Source organism: Convolutriloba macropyga, chromosome 2, assembly GCF_964194025.1.
Source record: "Convolutriloba macropyga chromosome 2, txConMacr16.3, whole genome shotgun sequence".
NCBI classification, from domain to species: domain Eukaryota; kingdom Metazoa; phylum Xenacoelomorpha; order Acoela; family Convolutidae; genus Convolutriloba; species Convolutriloba macropyga.
Genome location: NC_134469.1, coordinates 44,472,496 through 44,494,643, shown reverse-complemented (window position 1 = coordinate 44,494,643; position 22,148 = coordinate 44,472,496). Strand labels below are relative to the sequence as shown.

Here is a 22,148-nt window from a genome sequence, read left to right as displayed (position 1 = left end):
ATTAGAGTTCTGGCCCGGCTCCCGGTTTCAAATTCGAAAAGATCACATTGTTTTGGAATACTTGAATGTATGATTGTATAATTCAGCATGCATCATAAATCACCGTAAAGCAACATCTGTGTACGTCAAATCATCGTAAAGCATGCTGGGATATTAAACAAGCAGTTCTTCTCATTTCCCCCTGGAAACCGATAAAAAATACCTAAATTTCTTTTAAAATTTGAAATATTTGAAATATAGACTCGCGATTGAGACTTTCTAAGAGTTTATCAAGCCGTCAAGCCGTACACTTTACACATAAGATGAACATTCAAACTATTCAGATTATACTTGGCAAAAAAACGTTTCTTGGAGCTTTTTTTTAGTCAGAGCTGAAAAGCTCCCATGCGATCAAATTTTTGGTCAGCATTTCATCAGATCTTAACATTATTGAGTATTGAATCATTCGAGCAATTTCAAATGACACTTTTTCTGCTTTTCATTCTAACATAGGTATATCTGGTTGTGGTCCAAATAATTACTTGTGTTACAATGCCGAAACTACCACAGCCTTCAATAAAACTTCCTCTGTCGATGTGTGCGTGTTTGGTAGTCAGACATGCAATGGCTGGAATGATTGTGGCAACTACGCTGATGAAGAGGGCTGTCATGTTCAATGTAAAACACATGAAGTAAGCGTCTGATACTCTCACGTTGAGTTCCCATACGGAGGTGACCTCTGATCAAACCAAGTCCAACACACACGGTGTGTTCCCAGTCCAAAATTACAGGGTCTGGGTTTTGGTTCGAGCGCACTTTAGCCTGATCAGAGGATACTTTGGTCTGGGATGGTCTGATCAGAGATTACTTTCGTCTGGAACGGTCTGATCAGAGGTCACTTCTGGATGGCACCTCAACCTAAGAGATGCTCGTTCAAGCTCGCTCATAACCAGACCCCTCCCGAACAAATTTGCGTGTGGTCACGCTCCTTCAGACCTTAAAGACTTTTGATCATACTTAGGCTTGATCAAGCTGGTTGGTGACTACAACAGTTTTTACAAATCTGGACAGCTAAATGTCAGCAGCAAAGATCAGACACGGGCTCAGTCTTGGAGTCTTTGTGTCGAAGTACTTCTCTTACCACAATGTGTGGAAATACTAGTCATATCAATATGAAAATTTCTTGTAATATAGTGCCGGGTCACCATTTTATAGCAGGCACGGATCATATGTGTTGTCATACCAATAAAAATATTTCCTGGTACAATCCTTGCATGAGTTTTATTTTAAAAAATCATCAATGAATGTTGTGACAGATCAAGGACGGACCGAAAGCATACGTAAACATTTAATGCGTTGAAATACCTTTCATACAAATGGTATATGACCTAATTTAGTTTCAGAATATATATTTTTAAAACTATTCCAGTGTTGATTCATTCTTTTGCAGTGTTGAATGGGATTAAACCATTTTTTGGGTCTAACTTTGACTTTTTTATGCGATCATTGAATGAAATAATGATCATGCAACGATAACTTAGTATGAGCATTAAGAATCATATATGACATGAGCAACTATCACTGCTTCGAATTATGTGCAAAGAGCAACTCGGGAGTCAAAGACTCACTATATATTAAAAGATTTCAATCGGTTGCCCGAAGAATGCCCGGGTCTCATCTCTTTAATACCGAATTGTGATTCAACATTGAGAACAATTTGGAGAGTTGAGTTTTTGATGTTTGTGAAACTTTTTGTTTTTGATCCAACCGGTTTGCAGGTGTACTGTGGCTCCATGGACGGAGGGGGCTGCATTTCGGTGAACAAGACTTGCGACTTCATCAATGATTGTGGTATCAAAACTGAGGAGAGATACAAGGACGAACTAGGCTGTTAGATGTCGTTCCCTTTAAAGTCAATATCAAACAAATCAGTCTGAGATAGATTTTTTTTCATCCGATCAAAATCCAACATTGATCAAAATCATCAGGATTTAATTCTTTCAATCATTTCAAACTCTTGGTTTTAAAAGTTGAGTAATTTTCCTAATTAATAATTTATAATTTTCCTAATTTATTTATGATAAAGATTTGTTAGATGGGAACTTTGAAATGATAGAGTTGAATGAGTTGAGCAAAAAGACAGTCTATCAGCATTGTTCTTACGACTCGCACTTTGGTTCTTCGCACTTTGGTGTGATAATCGCACTTTGGTTCTTCCTAAAATGATATGTTCTGTTTTGTTTTTACAACAGGTGGAGGTTGTTTGTCCACGGAGTACCTGTGTGAGGTGACTAACAGGTGTGTGACGAGGAGTGAATTGTGCGATGGGAAAAGAGACTGCTGTGGATACCCCCCTGACACGACTCCCTGCAATGACGAGTCAGATGAACGTTTGTCACAATTATCTTTCTTAAACTATATGGCTTAATGCATTCATCAAATCCTCCCAACATCAAAATTGGGTTAAAGTAAAGTCGATTATCAAATTTGAGCTAAAGTCTTTTCATGGACCAATTGAGTCGAGCAAGGTATTTCAACACCACCTTGTGGTCGAGCACTGTTTTCACATATCCAGGCTTAGACTAGGATTCTATTAGGTTAAGTTACCAGGATAGAATTGGTACATTTAGGGATACCGGAGATTACTGCGCAATATGGTTTTTCATTACCATTTAATTCCCTTAATCCACAAACGACTAGGATATCCATACATAATGCATACAAGAGAATTCCCAACACCCTTATATGGTGACTGCAGAATTTTAGATTTCGGCTAAGGTGGATCAATGGGCCCTAGCCTCTAAATTCCAAAAAGTTTCCAGCATAATTCCTAAGTATTGTTTTTCTATTTCCTCTAGGCGAATTTAACTCTCTCAAAAACTTTCTGATCTAACTATTTTATATAGAAAAACGGTCAAATTCTATATTTAGCAACAGTTAACTTACACCAGTTAATTTCTAGTACTTATGCCTACTAAGAAAATGATATCAAAGCACGCCAAAATCTAGGTAGATACTCTCTGTCTTACCAACAGAAAGGATGGACTTCATTTATCAAGTTAAATTCAAAAAGAAGCCCTGAAAAAGAACAAAAGTCAAGCGGTAGATATACTCCGCAAAAGTAAATAATAGAGATATAATCAAGTCCGCTTTCTCACTAACAGGTTAACTCAGAGAAAAACAATGTTTAGAAATTATATTTGAAAGTTGCTGGAATTTTGAGGCTAGAGCTCTGAACCACCTTAGCTGAAATTTACAAATGCCTAGTAGCTGCAAGGTTAAAAAAGTAAGCAAAAATTATTTTGAAATGTATTGAGACCGCGAAGCGGAATACATTTACTAATTCGAGTAAAAACCCTTTAATTTCCCTAATTCGAACCCGGCAACTTAATTCATTTTTCATTTATTTTTTGTAAAACAAATTGTAGAAATTTTTAACTGAGCGCAATAATATTGAATGCCATTTGCATTTCTTACTAGCTTTCAAAATTAAACGACTAAATTCTCAACTAGAAAATTTGCCATCAGCAATATTGATAACGCCCTAGTCGCGCCTTGACTTTATGAAAAGGCTTATAAATTCAAAGTGTGTGGGTAAAAGTTTAATTCAAATACATGGTCGATGACCCTAGTAAAAGTCTGAAAATCTTTGCATAAACCAAATTGAGTTTTTCCAAAAAAAAACTTCTTACTGGCGTGGGTTCGATCCTCAGACTAACCGAACTTTGTCTGTAAGTTTACCTAATGCTGCACCACGCCTTCAAACCTTCCAATTTGAAAAGCTTTATATTATAAATAACTTTAAAAATTGCAGACTAAACTGGAGGGAAGTTCTTATGGTCTGGCCAAAATTGAGGACAAAGTTTTAAGCTGAGCTAAATTTAGTGACGGCGTTTATTATCGAGCCAAGAACGTGAAAATTGAGTTTGGTCGAGCAGAAATTGAGGAGAGCACTATCAGTTCTAGCTTAAGTCGAGGACATTCTCTTGATTCGAGCCAATTTCCATTCATGGCTAATATTGGCGGAGCATGGTCATCAAATAGGTCTACGCATCGATCAGGGAGGTGACTGCATAGGGGAATTGATTAAATTTAAAACACGTAACTTATGTGTTCCCAGGACTGCACAAAACGATAGATTCGACAGTCAGATGCTTTAGAAAAAACAAAGAGGTAAATGTGATTTCAGTTTATTGTGACTACATAGACGGATTGCCCCCGGTCACTCCAGAATCGGACGATAGTTCTTCAGTCGGAGTAGCTGTAGCAGTGACTATCGGATCATTGTCTGCTGTGCTTCTTTGCACATTCATCGTCCTGCTCATTCTGTTGGTCTGCTTCTTCTGTCGAAGGGCTGCGCTAATTGATAAGGGAGGTCATGACGGTAGTGGGGAGGGGGGATCAATTGACAGAGCTGATTCCTCCTTTTTTGCAACCTCAAGCCCTCAATTGGCCCCTCATTCTTCCGAGATTGCAATTGACGGGGAATATGAACCAGTCAGCAACTATGCGGTTGGTTTCCGCAGAAAAATACTTTGTTTCCCTTTAATAGAGAGCAGTTGAGAAATTTTTGGTTTAAACAACTCAATTCGAGCAGAAATCTCAGCCATTTTTCCCATGCCGGGAACAAATATTCATTCTGCAAGATCTTTAAAGATTCTGGGAAAACCGTAATAATGATCATTTACGAGCGATTTTGTAGGGAAAAAAAGCCAATGTTGACAAAAGAAGCTTTTAGGGCCTACAAGATTAACTTTTTCAAACAACCTAACCTCATGTTTGATTTTTTGACTGTTGAGTTGACAAAGGGAGAGTACTGGGTACGGCTGACCTGCTCTGATAGGTGAGATTTTCCTGACGTGCTGAAAATTAATAGTATCAAACAGAAAGAGCTATTACGGATCACAAATTTCGGAATCCATGTACGTATGCCGATCTATCTGATAAAAGGAATAAACAAGTCGAAGGCAAAGATATATGCCCAAGACTTGTTCGCGCTAATAAGTCTCAACTAAAATTCAAATGTTGAGCTGAAAAGTTCAATTATTTGAAAAGATTGTTTTAGTAAACAAGCTTTCACAGAGTATGAATTAATCGGGCTGAGCTGTTTGTAGGTAATGTTGTTGTAGCGTTGATACTTCATTAAAATTCTAGTGAATACTTCTTTCAATCTCTATCTTGTAGTAATTGTGCTCTCAAAATGTTGACAAGTTATCGTTGAAAATTAGACTTATTTCTGTTTGGAATACTTAGTTTCAGTTTAGGAAAAACAAAGCAGTTGTCTACTGCTGATTCCTGGCTCTCGTATTTCTCTCTAATTTTTATTCTGTCCCGCTTCGCTGAGCGAATTTATAAAATACTCTCAGATCAGTTTGGGCCTACAGGGAGCAAATCACAAACTCATGTTCACAGTTAGGTGCTTCAATTTTCCTATTGGCCGAGAAGGCAAGAGATTTAACTCTTTTTTATCTCAAGGATAAATTATTGAAACTCTAAAAAACAAAAAAATCTAAAAGATGAGAGCCAGTGAAAGAATGGTTAATTTACGCCTAAATACGTTTGCTCCAATGCGGAATTTATTATCTGTTCTTTTGTAACGGCTCTCGTAATACTACAATGAAGTGCTGACCTTTCAAAAAAGGAGGTAGAATGGAATGTCCATCAAATGTCAGACCATTTACTGCCTAACTTCAAATATCCCGGTGCTTGACAATATCATTTTCGGAGGATTTATGGATTTCATCAAACCGAAAAAGTCAGAAATTTATTTGGTTCTGATAAAAAACAATCGCAATTGTCTCTATCTACCTAATCGCGGCACTTCCTGAGTTTTTATAAGAGAAACTTGCCATGCCCACTAAAATTGCACCTGGTATTTAACGACGATATCGGCGCTGGGACCTCTCCTGTGTTATCTATCAGTAACTTACCAAAGACCAAAAAACCGAGTCGCCAGAAGCTTTATGTGATACGAGACATCCTGATATATCTCAATTTTTGAAAGATTGGTTAATAAGTAAAACTTTTAAATGAATATTGCAAAGACACACTTTCAATGAAGAATTGAACTGAAAATGTCCTCTCAGAGTAGAAACAAAAGTTCTATGGAAAATATTGCGCCAAATGTTTTTTTTCTAGAATATTACTAAATTCCACTTGGAATGGTAGCTCACCTTCCCGATTATGTACCAGGGTACATTTCTTCCAAATTTTTTTTCTAAATGTTTTTAAATGTATTATAATTCGACAGGCCCATTTATTCACTTTACGCTTTTGATAGTTTTGATTTTTTTATTTACAGGCAAAAAACTGGTACAACTTTCTCATGAAAGTTTCAAAAGCCTTAAAAATATGGTCTCCCAATCATATTTCTATACTCAAATGGGACACATATTGCTCCAAATGTTTCTTTTTCTAGAATATTACTAAATTCTACTTGGAATGGTAGCTCACCTTCCCCGTTATGTACCAGGGTAAATTTCTTGGAAATTGTTTTTTTTTCAATGATTTCTAACTGTATTATAAATGGACAGCCCTGTTTATTTATCTTACGTTTTTGATAGTTTTTATATTTTCATTTACTGGCGAAAAAAATTGGTACAACTTTCTAATGAAAGATTCAAAAGCCTTAAAAATATGGTCTCCCAATCATATCTCTATACTCAAATGGGACACATAATTGCCATTTTAAAAGTCGACAAAATGAGCCGAAAAATATTACAGTCTTTGAATTTTTAGAAATAATTCCTTGTAAACAACTCAAATCCAGAGAGCGCTTAGTGTTTTTAACTTACAATACATTCCAGTGCTGCAATGAAAATTAATACGTCAATTTTAGGACATCTAGTGGCTGCAATCCCCCAACAGACAGCTGTTCATGACCATGCCTATCGTCTTCTGTAGGTTGTATTCTGGAAAAGGTTGTCTCCTTTATCTGTAGGTTGTTATCGCAAAGAAGCCACCTGGCCCAAAATAGACAAAATTTTTTGGCATACTTCACTTTGGAAATTTTTGACTCATTTGACCTTTTTTCAAAATTTGGCTGACCTGTCTATCGGCTTGCTTGATACCCGCCGCACGTAGTCGCTGAATCAGCAAAATTAATAAATAAATGTGAGCAAAAATTATGCCGAAAAGCGTTATATATTTCTAGGCCAATCAGACTCACGTATTTTATATGAGCATAGAGGTTGTTCCAATTTACGTAGAAGCATCGGAAAAAATGCAAATAACATAATTTAAATAACACTTATCATTAAACCTGTCAAAAAAGTCATACCAAATTTTTAAATTTAGGTGTTTGGAGGGATTAGAATGAAAAGGTGACCGGTTTTGATCTGATCAATGACCGCACATTATTTGTTAAGAGAACATCTGAAAAAAAAACGTTGCCGTTTGAAACCACATGTCGCTTTGATCGTTGTAATCTTTATACGTATGTTCTGATGTACCTTCTAAATCTTGTTATCAACGAATAGAGTATAAAACTTTGCTTATCTATACTTTTCAGTGGCTGGCACGAATTGAAATATCAGACTATTCCTTACTGAGTTAATAAGAAATCTACATTAAATCTTATTCGACATTATTATACATAGTTTTCGAAATTGAAAATATATACTTCAATCTGTATTTTGCTATATTATGCCGTTAATGCCACTGGTGTATTGGTTTCGAATCACTAAAATTTATTGAATCAATAAATCTAAGTTTTGTCCAACATTATTATAGAGCAAAAACTCAATGATCTGTTTGGTAGAAATTGAAAAACAAAACTTTCGTTTTTGCGTTAAGCTATAAGCGTTATGTAAAATTATATAATTACAATCCCCATCCATAATTGTCACAATGTTAATTAAGTGACAAAATTTGTCGTTTATTTACAGAGTGGTTACATAGAGCCGAACACCAACACTGAATACGCGAACAACGAAGCCACTGCGCAACAAAATAGTGATAATCTACAAAATGGCAACGGTACTGGACCTCAAACTTCAGCATATCTTCCGAACCCTCTCGGAAACATCTATGACGATATTGAAGATAGATTGGGTGAACACTCAGACTCCGGAGATTCTGGTGTGAAAGGCACAGGTGAACATAAGATCGCAAATGCATGCTTGAATTCACAAAAATTAGCCCCGAGAAGTAATGATGGCTTCAACAAGACATCTGGCAATGGGTCAAGTCGTGCTCCATCAAACGCTTCAAGGTTAGCCCAAGAAAATGTATAAACATGAATGTCAAGTGAAAGACATAAAAAGATTGTTAGATGTTTTGTCCATAATCTCGCAAATGATTATTTTGATTATGTATCATGGTCTTATTTTGATTATGTATCATACCTTGCCTGCTTCCTCAGTTGAGAGGTCGACAACATAAAAAGACTGATAAAGTCTTGGGGGGGGGGGGGGGGTAATTTCCTTACCTTATTTACAAGTTCTAGGCCACAAGCAACTTCGTTACAAAATCTTTGAATACATCCACCCCAGGGTTTTTTCATACACGTTATCTGTCAACCATGATCTTTTCATAAGTTAACTCACGACCATTGCACAACCAATATTGGGCAACCAAAGCATTTGCTTTCAATTGATCTGGTAAACCGACAAAAATTTTTTCCCGGAAAAGTAGAAGCACAAGCTTCTTCAGAGAGCAGCGCGCTGTGCAGCCCTAAAAAGCCGGCTCTCATAGCATACTTAGAAAGAAGATTACCAAAACTTTTAAGTGGTGTATAATTAAGGGGCTCAAAAGACAGGGGCTCTATCTTGACTAATAATAACTTTTGCCCCACTTTACAGAAATTGCAAGAACTATTCTAGTCTCTGCTAATAGAAACATTGACCATATTATATGCACAAATGAGTGTTTGACAATGATCAACAACCGCTTTTTCATATGTCGACCAGTGATGTTTTCACAGCTTAAACGGTCGGTCCAAAGATTTTTAGCCAAAAAACTGGTATTTTTGTTCAGGGGAGTTCCATTGGTAAAATTTACGAACTTAAAAGTTATAATAAAGCACCAATTGCGCCAAAAGCATATGTAAAATAATCTGAATGCCTAAATATAAGCACATTGAACGCATTTAATTAATTTGGAAAACTCATTTTTATTGAAGGACTTTTTCCCCTTACAATGAGTCGAATGTCTCTCTCGTCTCTCAAAATTTGGATCAACGCATTCTGAAAACAGACATTACCTGATAATACCCTACTGATTGTTTGTTTATTCTGTCATTTCGTATCAGTTTGAGAACGAATTTATTATTAAAACAGACATTTATCTCTAACACACAGTCGACCCCAACAAGTATCGGTCATCCCATGGTCATTCCAAAGTCTTTTGATAGCTGAAATTGGGCAATCACGGACTTTTCATACCCAATATAGGTCAACATCAGTCTTTCTATAAGTGGGTTTCCAAATAGGAATTTTAAAGTTAACAACCAAGAATTTCTCTTTTAAGCGTTAACAGTTTGCAAAACGTTGAAGTTTTTTAAAAAAAAAGCAAGTGGCTTAGATATTTGGTTAATACTGAGGCACTGGAATGATTTAGTATTTTGCCAAACATCATTAAAAGCATGCATGTCTAATTTTTAAATTGCCCAAGCCTCACGTGCCAGAGGTTCCTATGTACATAGCCAGAAGTTGATTGCTAAGAACTTTGATCGTTTTGAAACAATTGTTTTGAGCAAGGTTAGGTGACTGCACAGATGTCACTTTGAAATTCTAGCATTTCATCAAACTCCAGAAGATTTCAGTGACTCAAGACGTGTAGCAAAAACATGCCTGAGTTGGAAAGTATTGCAAATGATGATGGGTACCAATGCCAGAACTTGCATTGCCACAAGTACAAAATGTGAGAAGTTTTGATGTAACTAACTTGAACCATGTAAAGTTGACTTTATAATTCTTCTTTAAATGTCGATTGATACCAGCAGAAGTTATGATTTTTTAACGGAGTCCCGTAACCTATACCTTTTTTGTCGAAACAAATAAGTTCAAAATATAACCAAACTGTTAAACACACTCAAAGCGAAAAAAAAGAATACTTCCATCGTATCCATAAACCATACAAACATAAGTTTAATTTAATTCTCTTTGAAGTTGAAATCATATATCCTGCCTAAAATGAAAGCAACTTTGGCTCCCATCTTACTGTTTTACAGAATTTTTTCACGCTGAAGAAAAAACTGCATACTTTTCCTTAAAAGATTTACCTTACTATGTTCACAGCGTTGCTCCTTACCTGGACGTTGACTCGCCTGGTGTGGCAATGTATACTGAACCGGTCAACAGTCAACTTGCGCACAAATTGAATACAGAAGCATTCCGTTCCTCCCAACCCGACATGGACTCCGGGGCACGAAAGGCTCATTGCGATAAACTTACAGAAGACTCCTAATCCTGTATATCTAGACTATTGTCTAGAGCCAGATGTCAGTTCAATACTTAAAGAAAGATACATTTTGAAGCTTTTGTGGACAACAGTGGCACACCTCTAACATTTTCATCTTTTAACCCCTCTACCATTTCTTCTCGATTAATCCTTTAAATAAGTTATCTGCTGAATTATGAGAAAACCTGCTTGTAATGTCGAGTGATCATTTGCGGGATGAAATGATTGAGGAGTGAATTTTTATGTTCAGATAAACGCAGTCAAGTGAATTGGGGTGAAATCAAACAGAACCGACAAAACACCAATAAGCCAAAATTTAGGTTCTTGTGTTTTTTATTTCATTTTTTTTTGAAACACGTAAATTACTCAGACTATAACCCTAAGGTTAGATATCTACATGCTCTAAAAAGTTAAATAAATTAATCAGCATTGTTATTAGTATAATAATCTTTAAATTGTGGCTGTTCATTTTCATAGGTAAAAACAGGATTTGAAGGCTCCTATTTGTCTATTAACGGGTACTTTCTTGTGTTGATCGAGCAAAAACTCGGTTAAAACATTTTTAAAGCAAGTTTTACTGTTAAAAGTTCTTTTTGAAGAGGGCAATTTGTTCCATTTTTGAACGATTTTCAAGATTAAGGATTTGTTACTCCACTTCGTTTTCGTTTTCTTTTTTAAAATAATTTGATTTGTTCTCTTGTTCTGTGTAGTGTTATGGCGACTAGAAAACATTTTAAAATTTTTGGATGTTTCCCATTGTCTTATGTCTGTTTGTAGCTTCATTAGGCGATCTTTTGAGATAAACAATTCGGCTGGCAGGATACGATCCGTAATGAGAAGATCAATGGAGTGGTCAAATTTTTGACAAAAATAACAAACTTTTATTCCCCAGTTAATTTGCCTGTTTATGCGGTTTATGTTTTTTACTGTAAGAGTTTGAAGGAATACTTCACTGAAAGAAAGATGAGAAAGTACAACTGATTTGAATACATCAATTCTTACTTTCAAAGGTATTTGATATCTTACAAGATACAAAGAACGAATTGCATTAGCCATTTTGCTTAAAACTGAGTTCAAGTGATTTTCAAAGGATAGGTTTGAATCCATTTGTACTCCCAGATAACGACATGCATGAGCTGGTTTGATAACTTCGCCTTTAAAAGAAAACTCTGGATCCGAATTAGTATGATTTGTAAAGAATAACATCTCTGTTTTATCTGCATTTAAAGTGAGTTGATTCTCTGTCAGGTATTTGTCTGTTTGTTTTAATATTTTTTCAGTTTTTTGGGGGAATATTTTCATTGCGTTCAAATTTGCATATGATACTAGTGTCATCCGAAAACTGAACAGCATCATTTTCACCTTCCAGTTTTTCAGAAAAATCGTTGACATATACAGAAAAATAAGAGGTCCTAACACAGTTTCTTGTGGAACACCATGATTAATAGTTTTTATCTGATCAGTCAATACCCAGTTTTACGCATTGTGTTCGGTTTTTGAGAAAAGATTTGAGAATTAAAATTTTTGATTGAGAGAGGTTGAAATTTTCAGCTTTCTTGAGAAAGATCTCATGTGAAATTGAATTGAAAGTTCTTGCAAGATCTAAGAATACAGCACCTGTGTCATTGTTATCTTTCATATTTCCTTTTATTTTTTCAATAAAATAAAGCACAGCATCAGTAGACGACTTTCGAGATTGGAAAGCGAATTGGTTTTTGTTCAAGAGCGCAAATTTTTCAAGATATTCTACTAACTGATTAAGTAAATGCCTTTCACAAACTTTTGCGAAAGTCGGTGTTACATAAATTGGACGATAAATAGTTAAAACAGAAACATCTTCTTTCTTGAAAATTGGTTTGATGTGCGCATCCTTAAGAATTGTTGGAGAAACTTTCTCTTGAATACAATCATTAAATATAATCTGAAGATGTGTCACAAGAGCATATTTTCCGGATTTCAATGCCCAAGCATTGATGTATCCCGGCCCCGGTGCTTTGTTGTTATCAAGATTGTCAATATTTTATAGATTTCCCTCAAAGTAAAAGGTCTAAAGTTAAACTCTTGAAATTTTCCCTCTATTTTTTCGACGTTCATTGGAACAATCTGCCCTCTGTAGATGCCCATTTCGCTAAAAACTCTGTTGAAAGCGTTGTATATTGATTTTTTGTCGTTCGTTTGTCTATCGTTCTCATCAATTTCTGTGATGTTTGGACCGTTTTTTTCTTTCCGATTTTTTTCTTAATGAATTTCATTTCTTTTTTGAGGTTTCAATTTTCATAAAAAAGTCCTCTGAAAGTTGATTTTGTGCTTCTTTTAACTTTCGATTTACAAGGTTGCAATACTTTTTAAATGACACAAATGATTCAGCATTTTGTGTCGATTTGTAGTCATTGAAGTAACGATGTTTCTCGGCAACTAAATGTCGAATTTCTTTTGTCATCCAAGGTTTTTCTGAAGTAGTCTTTTTTATATTAGAACCATTTTTCTTCTCTGTTGGTTCATTTTTCTCGAGTATTGTCAAAAAAAATTCTGTTAAACTTTGCAGACATTTTATCGCAGTTTTTTTTTGACAAACTGTTCTCCAATCTGCAAGAGCCAGATCTCTATTAAATTTTTCATCGACAAAATTGTTTGTATCTTGTTCAATAAAATAACTTTGTTTTTTTTCTAACAAAAAAAGATTGCTCTGGAAAAAATTACATTATGATCAATATCGAAAGGAGGTAAGCACTCATTAGAAACCTCTGCACTTAATTCGTCTTAATTACTTAAAGAAACGATTGAAACTTCAATGTTTCTCAAGAACAACCTTATGACCGAAGGCGAGTTATTGCAATTTGTGTGCTTAATTCGAACAAGAATGCTCGTTAATGTACGTTTGCATATAATGCTCCCAACCCAGCTGATCTACAGTTTTGACTCAATTGTCATCCAATTGAAAAGATAATCAAAAACAGATCTTTAAGTTTTAAAAAATAGTTACTCGACCAAATTACTAATTGAACTACATAAGGCTATGCCTCATTACATCTCCCACAAAATCTGTCATTAAAAAGAACTGAGAAAACAACCAACTAGAAAATAAGCAAAAACAAAAATTTCACTGCAAAAACTCAATATCTAATTTTAAAATCACCAAGTAATAAATTCAATATGCAATTGGATAAAACCTTGACTACACTAATTTGTTTTTTCAACTCCACAGCAGATGGGATTTTCCCTATAAGTAAATAAGTAAAAGAAAAAATAAGTAACAAGTCGACACAAAGACGAAGTAATCAGGCGAAATTCCAAAACCAATCAACAATTTGTAAACCAAATAATTTCAAAAGTCTTAAAAGTCATAAGTTCATTACAAAATTATTCTTAAAAATTTAAAAATTTAACTAAAAATTAAAATAAAAACCAAAAGAGCCTATAATTGCTTAGACTTAGCCATTGAAACGGACTAAAGATGAAGAAAAGCGCAAAACATTTTGAACAATTTTCTAAATTACAACTTATTGAAGCCATCAAAATCATTAGCTATTATCTGAATGTTAAGTATTTTTTTTAATTGCTATTTATACTATTTCAGCTAAAAATATACAGAAAGATTAAACCAGTTCACTTGGGCCACATTTGAAAATCACTGGGATCAGTTATTACGCGAATGTGCTTTAAGAAGTGAAAAAACACAAATATTGACCACTCGCATATTGTCCAAGAAAACAAAACATCAATTACGACCCAGTTTCAGTAGACACGTAAGCTTTGAATAAAAGGGAATTGGATGGGACCTCTTTATGATGAGACTGAAATCCAAGAAGAAGAAAAGAACAATAAAACCAAGAAAATTTCAAAAATATTGAAAAACGAATAGTATCGTAAACTTTAAGACTAATCCCTATACACTGACTTCTTTGAGTAACATCATTCAATTTATCCTCATTTAGAAGTTTATGAGACTGGTCAGCGTTGTACGGCAAAATAACGAAAAAAAATACGCAAAACAGAAAAATCAATAAAATTTCGTGCGGGAAAAGTGTCGCAGCCATTGAAAACTTAACTTTTCAGTTTAAATTTTTCTATTTTGAAATAAATTCTTAAAACCAATGGTATTCTTCATTGGTTAACAGCATGATTTCAAAAGTCAACAAATATATTAAAACCACAAATTGTTTTAGAAAACCCGTAATATCAACGACATTGAACTCACTGGTCTTCAACGGAAGTCAATAAATACGCTATGTTATGCCTCAATGGGAAAACACGTATTTTTGTCATTCAAAAGCCATCCGATGTCAACAAATACAGGCTAAAAACAAAAATTCAAAAAAAAATGCGTGAAAAAAATTGTCTCAGCCATTTTAACCGTAAATTTCATCCTGATAAAATTTTCTATGATCACTGAACGTCTTTTTTGAGGTAATGAGAACTATCGATTTTAGAAGAATGTGACAAATTTTCAAAATTAAAAACAAATCCGAAGAGTTAAAAATTACGACAACTCGTGGTATCAGTGTCATGAGAGCAATAGTTAGATGATTAAACCACAAACCAGATTATTTCGGCGTTAGTAGAAAAAAAGTCCCTGTCATTACTGAGTCTGACTAATAGTTCATGAAAATAAATTAAAGATCGGTTAATATAAAAAAAAACTTGAAAAACTTATTTTCAAAATCTTAACAGCCATTAAATTCAAGAGCGTTCAATGAATGTAAAAAAAGACGCTAAAATTTTCCTTGACGAGAAGACACAGCTCTTTGTCAGCCACAATTTAATTATCAAAAAGTCATCACATTAAATCTATTGACTAGAAAGGCAAAAACCAAAAATTCCAAAAATTCAATAGAAAATAGTGTCAAGAAAGTATTGAAGCCATTTAAACCATAAATTCTTCTCTGAAAACTTTATCTGTGAACCAATATACTTTTTTTTCAAACCAATGGGAACTATCGATTTTAGTGTAATTTTTCCGACCCCAATTGGTCCGATATTCATCGTAGAGAAACGTGAGTGGTATAATTGAAAAGCTCGTCCAGCCTAGAAATTGAATTCTAAAAGATTTTTTTCAATTGCTTATTTTTCGAGGAGTTATCGAGGATTAAAGTTTTGTGCGAACACGTCATTTTTGGTATGATTTCGTTCACTTTTAGTGTAAATTTTCTTGAAATTTTCAACTTTTCTATAAAAAATTTTTCATTCAAAATTACATTTTACGCCCCAAAGGGAATCAAGTTCGTACTCCTAATACACAAAAGGTGATAAAAAGACTAGTTCTGGTCTCAGAAGGAAGTTTACTATAAAAAAATCGAATTCTATTTGAGATTCCATATTTTTTTAGGTCACTTAGAGACTGGTCAATTTTAATATCAATTTTTGGTTAAATATAAACCTTGTTTACATTAAAATGATGCCTATTGAACAAAAACGACCTTTTCAAGGAATCGCACGTGTTTTTTATGGCTTTGACTCTGAGCTTTTGAAATTTTTAATGAAATTTTTATTTTCTTTTTGAGTATTTACTGAATTTCGTGAGCCCTATGGCTGTTTTTGAGTTTATTGGCTGTTAAGATTTCAAAAATTATTATTTGAAGTTTTTTTTGAACATTAAACAATCGTAAACTTATCTTCGTGAACTGTACGAACGCTTCAGTAATTACTGAACTTATTTTGTCCTACTTCAACAAAAAATATTCTAATTTGCCGCTTCATCTTCTGAGTATTGGTTTGATAAAATTGCGAGTTTTCATAAATTTTTTGGTTATTTGGAATACTTTTGGATTTTTTTGGGGTTCTTCTGTAATCTCATCACATTAACCTATTACTGTTAGTTTCAAATGGCTTAGAAAGGCTGTTCAATGGATCATAGATAGAGACACAGTTTTCAAGGAAAGGTTTATTTTTTAAATGGCTTCGACAATTTCTTCTTGTACTATTCTACTGAATTTTTGGTTTTTGCCTGTACTTTTTGTTGTTTTCTTAGTCAATGACTTATTGTAATGTCTTATCCTATCGATGACTTGTCAATGACAAGCATTCTTGTCGTCCCATTGAGGCCTAACTCTTAAGTTCCGATTGATTGTTTTTATTGCCTTTCGCTGAAAGCAAGTCAGTTTAATGGCGTTGATACTACCGGTTTTCTAAGAAATTTTGTGGTTTTAACGTATTTGTTCATATATATTGATATTTTGAAGTCATATTGATAAAAGAATCTCATGTTGATAGAAAAAAATTCATGGATGATAGAAAATTCGTTACCGAAAAGTTATTTTTTAATAGCTTCGACACCTTTCCCGCTCAATTTTTTTGAATTAGCGGTTTTTGCCTATTTTTAAACTTTAGGTAGGCGTAAAATGCTGGCCGGTCTCAAAAGCTTGTAATTCATTATTCAAGGATCGATATCAACCGAGGCAGTCATTTTATAGCGAGTGGTCTCAAAATTTCTGATATTATACATTTCAATGATTTTTTGAACCTTTCAGTTTTTTGTTGATTTTTTCGTCAACCTGTAGCTTATTCTCGTCCTTGAGAAGTCTGATTCAATTTTTCGTATAAGAAAATTATAAATGTTCAGTGATTTAATGTCGTAACTGATGTTTTCTTTGTGGACAACGTGCGTTTAAATAAAAGTTTTAGTGGTGTACTTGTGTTTCTTTTTCTCGTCTTTTAGCACATTCGCGTAATAACAGATCCAAATGATTTTCAAATGTGGCCCAAATTCACTTATTGAATCTTTCAGTATATTTTTATTTGCATCAGTGTGAATGAAAATGGAAGGAAGAAAACATAGTATTTAGATAATAGCTAATGATTTTAATGGCTTCAATAATTTGTGTTTTCGCAAATTGTTATCTTTTTTGAGTTTTTCTGCTTCTGTAGTCCGTTCCTATGGCTTAATCCAACCAACGACAGGTCCTATTAGTGTTTGATTGTTTAGTAAATTTATTAGGAAGTATTTCATTAAAATTGGTGATTTTTAAGCGGTAAGAATTTATTTGGTTTGAAGAATTTGATTGATTTTTCAATTTCGCCTTATTATTTCCTTTTTCCGACTTTGTTACCTAGTCTCATTTGCTGTATAGTATGGACAAATTAAACCTGTGCTGTTAAGCTTTTATAGGATTGCATTTTAGCGTTGCTTTTAGGTGCGTTCAAATTTAGATACTTAGTTTTTGCCCTAAAATTTTAGTTTTTGCTTCTTTCTTTGTAATTTTTTTCGTAGTTTTTTCAATGAAAAATCTCGTCAGCGCTGTAATGAGGCATGCATTATGTAATTGAATGAGTAGTTAGGTTTTTAAACGTTTTTTAAAACTCGAAAATTTAATTTTTTATTTTTATGATGTCTTCATTTATTTGACAATTAATTCAAAAATGTAGATGAGCTCGGGTCGGAACATCATGTGCAAAAGCACATTAACGAGCATCATTGTTTGATAAGATTTCAACAAGAACCAAAACTGCGGAAAATTAATGGAATATCGTGGCACTGAATTCATGAAACGAACAAAAAAAGACAGAGGTCCTGTCATTACTGAGACTAACTTATAATTCACGAATATATGGTTAAAATTGGTTAATGTTCAAAAACATTTTCCGCAATATTATTTTTAAAGTCTGAACAACCATTGACTGTCCACTTAAAGCGCTAGACAAGTTCAATTAATGCACCTTAGGAAGCCTATTCAACTTTCGGTCAACGAGTCTATGCTATAAGCTTCCAAACATTTACAAAAATTTCAGAAGAAGAAAAAAATTACGAATACTCAGAGTCGGAGCCGAAAAAACATGAGCGATTCCTTGAAAACGAATTTTTTGTTTATTGGGCATCATTTGACTGTAAATAAAGTTTGTCATTAACGGAATTTCAATATGAAAAGTTACAAGTCTGTAAGTGGCTAACACAACCAAAACAAAACAAATTTTTTTTTAAAAAACAGCTCTCGTTGAAATCAAACTTTTCTATAGTAAGTTTCCCTATGAGACCGGAACTAGTCTTTATTTTATCGCCCTTCGTCTATTGGAAACATTAGAAACATCGCCAATAGTCAAAATTGTTTCATTTTGTAGCGTGAAATGTAGTTTTGAATTAAAATTTTTACAGAAAAAAGTCTTAATTTGAACCAAAAAAGTAAACAAAGTCATGCCAAATATCTCGTGTTCACACAAAAATTTAAACCCTCCTCGAAATTACGAAATTCAAAAAAGTGTTTTTCAATTTCGACGCTGGACAATCTTTTTAATGATCCCACTCGCATTTTCGAGGAGGGTATCATCGTGGAGTGGTATCATTTCATGATACCACTCCACGATGACTATGTCGATCGGCCAAAATTGAACAAAAAAAACCATTTATAAATAGTTTCTTCCTCCGAGTATACAGTTTCCTCCCCGAACAAGTGGGGTCGGAACAATTAACTTAGTCACCACAAATACTCTTCTTCAATTTTCTATATATCAGATTTCCTGTATTTATGTCCAACTGACACGTTAAAATCGTGGAGAACATGCAGTGACAAATTCGGGTATATTTATTTGAGCAAATGTACTTTTTACTACGTAATGAACAAAAAACTAAATACGAAAAACTACATTTAGGTCAAATCAGTATGTTACCATTTCCTGTTGTGACGCATAGTTAGTAAAAAAGAATAAAGAAACAATCCATTTCAACAATTCGTTGAACTCTCTTTTCACTGTTCAGGGAATTTCGGGCGATTGCCTTCCATGTAGTGATTTCTGATGCGTTGTACGCTTTTCGATACAAAACTGTTTCTCTCTGCTTTATATAGGTCTACTTACTGTCAATGTTAAGAATTAAGTATAATTTTTAAGGACTTTAATTGTGTGTGAAGGAAAATTTTGATCTATTTTGATGAAATTTTATCCATAAATGAGTTACTTTTAAAAATTTTTTTTTCGACTTTTTTTTCAATTTGACTAATTTTTTCTGCATAGTTATGTTTTTGAACCATCTAGTTACGGGTTTTAGTAAGCCTAGTGCTCTAAATAGAGTTCCGAAATCTTTTTGTTCCTAGTTTGTTGTAATTGAATCTTGTCATCGTTATCAATTATTAATTGCAAGTTTTTTCTTATGCTTTTTTTCTCCTTTGTGTCTAGTTGTAAGGAGAATGCAACTTATTTTGTTTGATTTATATGATTCTGTATCGCGTAAATGTTATAGAACTAAAACAAATTATAGCTACAGCTTTTTTGCTGTGGAATTTTTTCTTCTTTAGCTTTTGTAGATTTTTGCTGTGGAATTTTTTCTTCTTTAGCTTTTGTAGATATTTCTAGTTTAAACTAGTTTAATCTGGCGAAACTAAAACCAAATTCTCAATATAACTCTATATTTGCAATTAATGGCCAGAAATTGAAATAAAGCGTGATAAAAATGAAATATTTGGATTGAATTTCTCATTATTAGAAAAGTCGTCTGGTTTTTCGCATTTTGGGCACGAGAGGTCACCAGTTTTTTCTATTTATGTCTACCTAGTTTGCTAAATTTTGCCCATTGACAGTTATGAATAAATTTAATCAGATCACAATTTGAAAAAATGGAAAAAGGACATAATGGTTTTAAAAAAAAATCAGTTTTGTGTTTGGTTTTTCAGTAACATGAAAAATAGCTACAGTACTATCTCTAACAAAGGTTTCTGCTTTTCATAAGGGACGGACTGTGACCATCGTCAAGGAATAACAAAATTCGGCTAAAATCCCGACAACAACTTTTTACATTTGAGTTCCTTCCAAAGCCATTGTTAATTGATATGGTACCGCTCTGAGACATTTCAGGCCCAGCTATTAATAGGCCCAATTAATATAATTTACGCAAGATGAACGTTGCTATGCAATAGAATAAGAAAAAGCCTGCAGAAAATGTGGGCTAGTAGAAATTAGCTGGTTTTACCGGTTATGAGAAGATGAAAAATTAAAAATTCCAAAAACATGAAAAGGTTATGATTTCTTTTTTCAGTTATTCTGCAAAATTCTGGTTATTAATATTTTAAAAGGTTTTTGTGTTGGTAAGATCAAACTAATAACGTATCAGCAAAGTAAGCAGTTGTTAATACGACGCCCATTAACCTCAAAAAACACACTTAAAAAACACTTCCAAGTACGAAAAAAATCAATGAACTTACAAGCACATACACCTCAAAAAATCTGAACCTCAAAACTTCGTCAAACAAATAAAATCAAATTGAACAATGGCGAATATTAACAAATAGAGCAATTTTTACAATAATTTAACGGAAAGCAAAAATCAGAAAACTTCGATAGCAGTGGTGGAGGCTGTTTTTTGGTAGATAGTGGATAGTGGTTAGTAGTGGATAGCAGATAGTCAGGGAGAGAGAGAGAGAGAAAGAAAGGAGCGTGGGATAAACCTACATTTTACTTTTGAGATTCAACTTTTGGAACCATCTAAGCATTCTAGAAGTATCACTATTACCTTCCTAGAATACGAACAAAAATTTTGTTTTTGTTTCCAGAAAAAAAAGTCGGCCTGCAATAGATTTCTTTATATTCTCTTTGGAAATGTTGGAGCAATAAAATTGTTTTCAGTATTCAATTGATATTGTTTTCCAGTCAATAATGTTACTGAGTAAACTAAAGGAGCAATGCGCAATTTAAACAAAGCAGCGAGAATGTTTATTATGTCATATTTCTTAACCAGGCAAGTCTTATATGCGTTCTATTATACGTAGAAAGGTAGGAAAAAGTTCGTTTAATATTATTTTTGTTGAGCCTACTAATAAACTAGATCGATTGCGCTCCTTTTAGACTTAATATTTTTATGTTTCAAAAAACTTCTCGGTGATCAGTCGTAGACTAAGACCTGCCAAAAAATGTTGCTAGATTTGCCTTGATGTTACTTTACATACAAACAATTTAACTGACGATAGAGTGTTTCACCTAAATTTTGGTGCCGCGAGCCAGCTTTTTGTGGCCTAACCGTTATTATTAAATAGTTATCTTTGATCACAGTGTTATTTGATACACTTTGATTTGTGGTAATTCATACAGTGTTTTGAAACACTTTGATACAGTTTTTAGATACAGTGCTTTGATACACATTGACACAGTGCTTTGGGTAATTTGATGCTCGGTGATGATTATCTTTATCTGTCACGGTGTTATTTGTGAATCGCTAAACGAGCTGAAGGCAAACACGGAAACGAAGCTTTACAATCAGGAATGTGAGCCACCAGTTTTTGAAAAATTATGTTTCGATGGGAATCTGAGGAAAGCAAAACAAGGGCAAGCGTTCCTTGCAGTGCGTGTTCGAACATTGGGAAGAGATGAACTATTGTCCTGTTCCAAAAGACAGCCTCTACTCAATCAAGAACAAACATTTGGCAACAGAGGAGCAGTTGACTGTCACGTGAGAAAAAAAAACTGTAAGAACTATCCGGACAACTTGAACGTGATTTTTTGACAACTGGAAGCATTAAATTGATTAATTATCCTGCAAAACTAGTGCCCCCCATTGCCCCAGAAGGCTGATTTTTTTGATTAACGATCCCCGATAACCCACCCCATACACAATTTTTGTTGAAAAACATCATTTTTGAAAATTTTTGGTCAAAATTAGGAATTGACCAAACTGGGGCGAAGGTTGGTACTCTAAAAGGGTACAGTCTATTTTAGTTTTAAGTGAAACAACATATCAAAAAAAAGTTTGAAAAATTTGACCAGATTTGAAAAACTGAAAAAAAATCTATTCGATCATTCTAGCATACCTAAATAGTAGTTAGATAGATTAAAACGTTGTGAAAAAAACAAGT

At 33.9% G+C, this 22,148-nt stretch overlaps 1 protein-coding gene across 1 annotated transcript in view; it reads left to right on the top strand.

The window, feature by feature from the left end:
* Nucleotides 1–10,386, top strand: part of LOC142334914 (uncharacterized) — a 54,967-nt gene extending 44,581 nt beyond the window's left edge. Inside the window, exons 8-13 of the mRNA XM_075383242.1 lie at nucleotides 493–671; nucleotides 1,758–1,869; nucleotides 2,232–2,369; nucleotides 4,169–4,491; nucleotides 7,866–8,191; nucleotides 10,218–10,386. Of these exons, the coding sequence (XP_075239357.1) occupies nucleotides 493–671; nucleotides 1,758–1,869; nucleotides 2,232–2,369; nucleotides 4,169–4,491; nucleotides 7,866–8,191; nucleotides 10,218–10,386 (1,247 nt within the window). The remainder of the gene's footprint in view (nucleotides 1–492; nucleotides 672–1,757; nucleotides 1,870–2,231; nucleotides 2,370–4,168; nucleotides 4,492–7,865; nucleotides 8,192–10,217) is intronic.
* The last annotated feature ends 11,762 nt before the right edge of the window (nucleotides 10,387–22,148 follow it).